This window comes from Alligator sinensis, unplaced genomic scaffold, assembly GCF_000455745.1.
Source record: "Alligator sinensis unplaced genomic scaffold, ASM45574v1 scaffold371_1, whole genome shotgun sequence".
Classification (NCBI taxonomy): domain Eukaryota; kingdom Metazoa; phylum Chordata; order Crocodylia; family Alligatoridae; genus Alligator; species Alligator sinensis.
Window position 1 is genome coordinate 1,662,316 of NW_005842262.1, and position 6,409 is coordinate 1,668,724.

Here is a 6,409-nt window from a genome sequence, read left to right on the forward strand (position 1 = left end):
CCATTACTCTAACAGAATTCTTAACAAGCAGATGAGTTTAATGCACATTTTTGATCTGCTGGGGACAAATGTGTTTCATCAAGAGTCTGAATTCTGCTGCGGTCTGCCACTTGTTTTTACTTCTGCTTTAGCTTGATTGTTTAAAAGTTGATTCACACTTCTGACATAATAGAATATTTAATTAGATAAAAGCTGTGACCATTCAATACATCAAAGGTAGTAACTGAATAGTAATTCTGAACAGTAAACTGGGGATCATGTCAACAAGACTAGGTATTGTAAGGGAAGTTTCAAGTAGAAATAAAACATGCCAATAATGAAATAAATTCTACTAATTAATACCTAGTTGAGCTTGGGTTGCATCTGCCATCTGTACCAAGGCATTTTCTTTTTTGTTAAACATTATCTTCACACGATGTACATCACCATAAACACCTATGGAAATCAAGAAAAGGATTATTTAAAAAGGCCCTGGACTTGTCTGTAGCATTTTATATGGCACAGTACACTGAAGAGCCAAGTATGACAAAAGTTCATCAACAGATACAAATTATATTCCATCCAGGAAGAGCACACACCAACTGCTGAAACTTCCTTAGCCTGACGAAGGGTTTTTGAACCCGAAAGCTTGCTTAATAACTATTTTCCAACCATTTGGGTTGGTCTAATAAAAGATATCAGATTCACCCAAGGAACCTTGTCTGCCTATGTCCTTAGACCAACATGACTACAAACTACACCCCCCAATCAACCTATTAAGCATCTGGGCATCTGAGCTTAGAGCTGAAAACTGTTTTTTTTACAATGTTTCTGTTTTTTCCGGAAGCAGCTGAGAACTGTGAATCATGGCACCTCTTTCAAAGCTGAATGGTTATTTTTAACTGCCATATGCAAAGACACTGCAAGAAACAAGTCCTTACTACGAGGAGATTCATGTAATGCTAATGGCATAAAGAAGTGGGAGGTCATCATAAAATGGGACATACAGCAAAAGCTGTGTTAACCGGCACTTTATCAGCTGGAAAACTCTATTAACTGGCATCTGAGGGATGCAGCAAAAGCAAAACCGGAAGCACCACTTCTGGGTTTCGCTGCTGCCATGAGCAGAGTTCTTGCCACTTCTTTGGCCCATAGCCCAGGGCAAAGCAGCCTACACAGATCCCTCCCTACCTGTCCCCCGGCACACTGATGCTGGGGAGTGGACCAGAAGGTGCACATTTGATTAACTGGAATATGTGATTAACTGGCATCCCTCATTCCCGGGGGATGCTGGATAACAGAGCTTTTACTGTATTTTGAAATGCTAACAAATCAACAAATATCCAGACTGTCTCGCTAAGGTCATTACACCATTTTTTCTTTCCTGCTTTTAAACATTCTGTCTTGATGCCCTGTTACTACTGATTCAAGGTATTATCATCTGCAGTCCAGCATGCACCCTTGGAATTCCTATTGGAAAACCTGCAAGATCACCATGCATGTAAGCAACTCCAGAGGAATCAAGCTGACAACTATATTTTCCTGGATAAAGAAATAAAACTTTTAAAAATCAAGATTATTCAAAGCCATTTAAGGTAAATAAGCAATATTAGCCCTGTAATTTCTCACAGTATGTTTTAAATAATGTTCTGTAATACCAGACATAATAAAGAATAATACCAGACATAATAAAGAACTTACCGAATAGGATAAAGAGCCCATGTGGTGTGACAGCCTATGAAAATGACAAGGTAGGAGAATTATATTCAAGACCATGTAAATGTTTGAAAGTAATCTATGAACCATTATCGTCTATTACTTTGATTACAATTATTGCAAAAAGTTAAGAAGTTATTTTCCACTCAACAGCCTCAACTGTTGTCACGAATGGATACGATATAGTACATTTCTTGTTATGCATTTGCTAAGAACACAAAGAGCACTGTTGAAATTATTTAAAAATCTCTAATGGTTTATAATCCTAGATACTGAATTTTCAACAATATTTTTCAGTAGTGAGAACCTGCCCATTACTTCTAAACTTAAAATAAATAGCTACTAAACGAAGATAATTTGCATGGACTGATCCTTATTTTCAAATTAGGATCTTATCAGGCACAAGCAAATATTTTATTTAATAGTGCAAGTGCTTTGCACAAGTGTGCTAGTTTGTTAAATAAGAACTTACAGGAACACAAAGTACAGAAGGAATTACTTTTGAACATATTTTCCCAAACAGCAGAGAACATATGTAAAATTAAAAATAGTCATTTGGGTTACATATCTGCTCTTTATCTTAATCATTTTCTATCTCTACCTCTATTTAAAACTTCCCTTTTAAAAAACTCATGCAACTATAAAAATTCTATAGGAAAGGTGTGCAGAAATTGAAGGGAAAATAAACATTTTTTTAGTTTTAGAAAGAAAAACTTCTGATTTTTAACTAAATCCCTAACAAACTCCTTAAATACTAGAAATGAACCATACGTTAGATCCTCTATGAACAAAGACATTCTGCCACATGATAGTGTTGAAGACTTGCCACAGAGCTCTACCAGCAACCACTGCACATCTAAATATAAGAACTATAATTAGTGTCTTAGGTGGTCACATGAATTTTTTTCTACAATAAGAGATGTGCCAATTCCTTTCCCAGCACCAGCAGAGGCAGACAGCATTTTAGCAGTATTTCACACAATCCTATTCAGAGGAAATGGTCTGCTGCCCCCTGCCCCAAAGGCCAGCATTGTTTACTTACTCAGGCCTCATAGTAAACGGGGAGTGCACAGCTTACACACAGGAAACACAGTGGTAGGGGTGGTAAATTTGCTTGTTCTTTTGATAAGGGTGAGTTAAACTGCTCATATTAGACATTTCTGTACAAGCAGCTAGGAATCGGTGCAGAAAAAGTATATCATTTGTAGATGGAGTGGCTTGGTATAAAACAATATTCAAACTTTAACATGAAATCTGTTTGAATTCATTTTGTGAGAAGGAAACTCTCTTCTATGACATTAAGACAGAAAATTAGTTTAGCTGCAAACAAAGAATTACACCAAATCTATTAAACATTTCAAGAAATAAGAGGTTTTTCCCCCCCCCCTTTTTTTTAAGATCTACTTAGTGCACCTAATTAACACTTGAAGTTGCACTTCATCCATTTCTCATGCTTGGAATTCTGCAATGGAATGAGTAGGTTGTAAAAATATAAGTGGCATATCTAGGGGTACCAACCCAGTGAGAAATTTGATAGAAACTAAATACAAGGTCAAATATTGGACCAATACAAAAAGGAAGGCTGAAGGGGCAGTATCTCAGCCAGGATGACTGAGATGTAAAGCATTAACAGTCTGAAGTCAACACCTGGAAACAAACAGGGACTGAATTCCTTGGGAAGTTTTGAAATATTCTCCTTGCAGTTATCACCACTCAGCAGCTGATTGGACAGCTATATTTCACATTAGCAGCAGGGAAGGAAAAATTTACATTTAACCTTCTCTAATTCCATCAGTTAAGCAATTAACTGATAACACAGAAGCTTGGACACAGCTGCTGCTGGAGGCTGGGGGGTGGGGAGGTGCGCTGCAGAGAAGGAAGTAGTGGCAAACCCAGTCAGACATCACAGCCCACATGAAGTCCTGCACTGGGAGGGAGGGAGGGAGGGCGTGCCTGTGAAGGAGCAGATAACTGCTTAGGTTATGGGTACTAGTCCCCCTCCCCTCCGCTCTTGCTTGCCCTGCTGCCTTCCAATTCGTGCTGCGGCACTGCATGGCTTCCCTTCCCTGCCTTCCCTACCAGATGGTGCCCAGCCCTGCGCTAAACAATATCTGGTAAGCTAATCAGTTATCACTGGGTGTATCAATTGGTTAACCTGTCTCATCCCTCATTAGCAGAGATTGCTATATACTCTTCTAGAACAGCCCTTAGTAGTGACAGCCATATTTCAAAGACTTGAGTGACCATAGCAAGGCCTGGATCCAAGAGAAACAATTGTAATCATCTCAGTCTTTTGGATTAAAGTGTATTTTATTAAAGAAGTGAAGCCTGGTTGCAGTTTTGGAATCCTGACAGCTCTCAGATTCTCAGGGACCACCATGGTTCCAAAAGGTGAGAAAACACTTTCCACAGTTGCGATAAGAAATACTATTGCCATATCTTCCATATTCTCTCGAAGTCACAATACTTGTTACTCTCACAGGATTACCATTTACATATATTAAATTGTACATACAATACACTAGAGTCCAAATAGAGCATCGGCATCTCTAATCATAAGTCTTCATGGGGAAAATAACTATTAATAAAAATGTTAAATCACAGAGAACACGGCAGTTTTAAAGAAACACAGCAGTATAGACGGCTCTATAAGAATAAACCACTGTCCTTAAATACATCTTGAAACAAGGTCAAAGTTTACCTACATTGACTTGCTATGTACGAACAAAGAAAAGTACATGTTTTGTGGAGGAGGGAAAGATATGCTTCCCGTGTGCGATACCCAGGAGTTACTGCTTCTGCTGGAGCTCCTGCTGCATGCCCAACTCCACAGCTAGGTGCTACATGGAAGAAGCGGTGTTTAATTCAACTGAAGTCAACTGGATTTGTAAGCCTGCAGCCATGGGAAGAATCTAGTCCAAAAGGCTTATGTGAAAGCAGAAACAATCCCCTTATGTCAGTCACCAGAAGATACGCTGTCCAAGAAGAAAATGTTCACTTTCTCTATTTTACATTAGCTTTTCAAAAGTTTGGTATCATTTTGTTATCTTAAACTATCGTGCACACTTAACATTTTGAATTATCTTCTTAGATTTTGTGATGGATATTAAATGAAACAAGAAAGTCCCTAAAATATTTGGTCTCTGTCAAAATGCACATACTTTCAAAAGTATATTCCTGCTTAGGAATAAAGAGGGTCATCATTTTGGGCAATCAACAGCAGAGGACAGACAGCATTCCACAATTATAATCAGCACAACACAACTCCTGTTACATAGCTCACAGTTCCTATGCTTTTCAGTGCCTTATACTTCATAGTTTTATTCCAGGTCAGACACCAAAGTCAGTAGCTAGAGATTATGAAGACAATGAAGACTTCTTTGTTCCTTGCTTGGTTATACTGGAAGCACTCTACATATTACTTCAATTAACTGGAAGGCATGTATGAAAAATAAGAATTTAAACTTTTAAATCCCAGCAATATGAAAAAGGTGCTTTTATTTTAGTTAATATAGTACTGAAAAGCTATAGTGGAAGTAAGTAAATCTCACTAGGTATAAAACAAACACCTGTTTCACATATTTATAATAAACGTTACCCTATGAACAGACAAAATAATTTTTTATCACAATACTAAGGCTCAATGAAGAAATTTTATGTCATTATGTCATATTTGTTTTTGAGAATGTTCAGGCTCTAAGGTTCTCCAATACTGCTTTGCAGTATTGACAATGGGAGGAATGGAAAGTTCCTTAAAGCAAATCATATGGAAGTTATGCTATTTCCAATATGATCAACATTAGATCTTACTCTATTATCCCTTTCTCTACTTTCCAGTCCAGATTTTGGAAAAAGAAACATTTGAATGTGTTTTACTATAATGCCAAACTATTAAATACTTGCAGTGATTCAACACATTAAGCTTACATCAGGATTTAGGTTGCTGACAAGCAAAACAGAATTTCCTGGAACTCCTGCAACTCCAGGAATAGCCATTCGTCCAGTCACTGCTGAGGTGGTGATTGCAAGAGGACCAAGTGCTCCAGGAACAGCTGGGACTGAAAGACCTGATAAAATACACACAGACACTCAGGCAAAGAAATGGGAAAGGCATTCTAGAAGATTCAAAAGCAGTTCAAATTTTATAGCATCAGTTTACATGTACACAATTGAACAAGCAACAAACAAAATGGTCCTAGAGCATAAAATAAAGACTTCCATTGGTTTTCCCCAAAGACGAGTTATCTGTAAGAGTTAGTTTAGTTTTTCCCAGCTCTTGCCCTACAACAAAATCCCAAACATTTTCTTGGCACGATCTACTCAGTTATGTAAGCCTTTTTAGCTAAAAAGAAAACAAAACAGGGATCATAAGTAAGGAAAAATGCAGGGCTTACTTTAGGTACTAAGTGAATGCTATTGGAGCAGGGGTGTCAATCTCAGCCAGCTCCATGGGCTCAATGAGTTGTATGGGGCCAGTCCACAGGTACTTCAACAACTTTTTGAAGTTAAGAATTTTCTGCTTGGGGTTTTTTGGTAAACTAATCCTAATCATATACTGAAACATTTAATTACTGGAAGCAATTATTGAAATAACACAAATTCCCCAAGTACTGCCAATATATAGGTCTTGATCATGTCTGGAATATAGGAATACTAAGGCTCTTCGACACCTCAGCTAAATCACCAAGAAAAAGTGACAGCTCTGGGACAGGGA

The 6,409-nt window shown here is 37.8% G+C and overlaps 1 protein-coding gene across 8 annotated transcripts in view; it reads right to left on the reverse strand.

Moving 5' to 3' along the window:
• The window catches only part of PTBP3 (polypyrimidine tract binding protein 3), a 108,563-nt gene that overhangs the window by 5,462 nt on the left and 96,692 nt on the right, over nt 1-6,409 (reverse strand). For all 8 annotated transcript variants that reach the window (XM_025208984.1, XM_025208986.1, XM_025208983.1 and 5 more), the window contains 3 exons: nt 5,623-5,762; nt 1,681-1,714; nt 343-435 (listed from right to left, as the gene is read on the reverse strand). In XM_025208984.1, the coding sequence (XP_025064769.1) occupies nt 343-435; nt 1,681-1,714; nt 5,623-5,762 (267 nt within the window). The remainder of the gene's footprint in view (nt 1-342; nt 436-1,680; nt 1,715-5,622; nt 5,763-6,409) is intronic.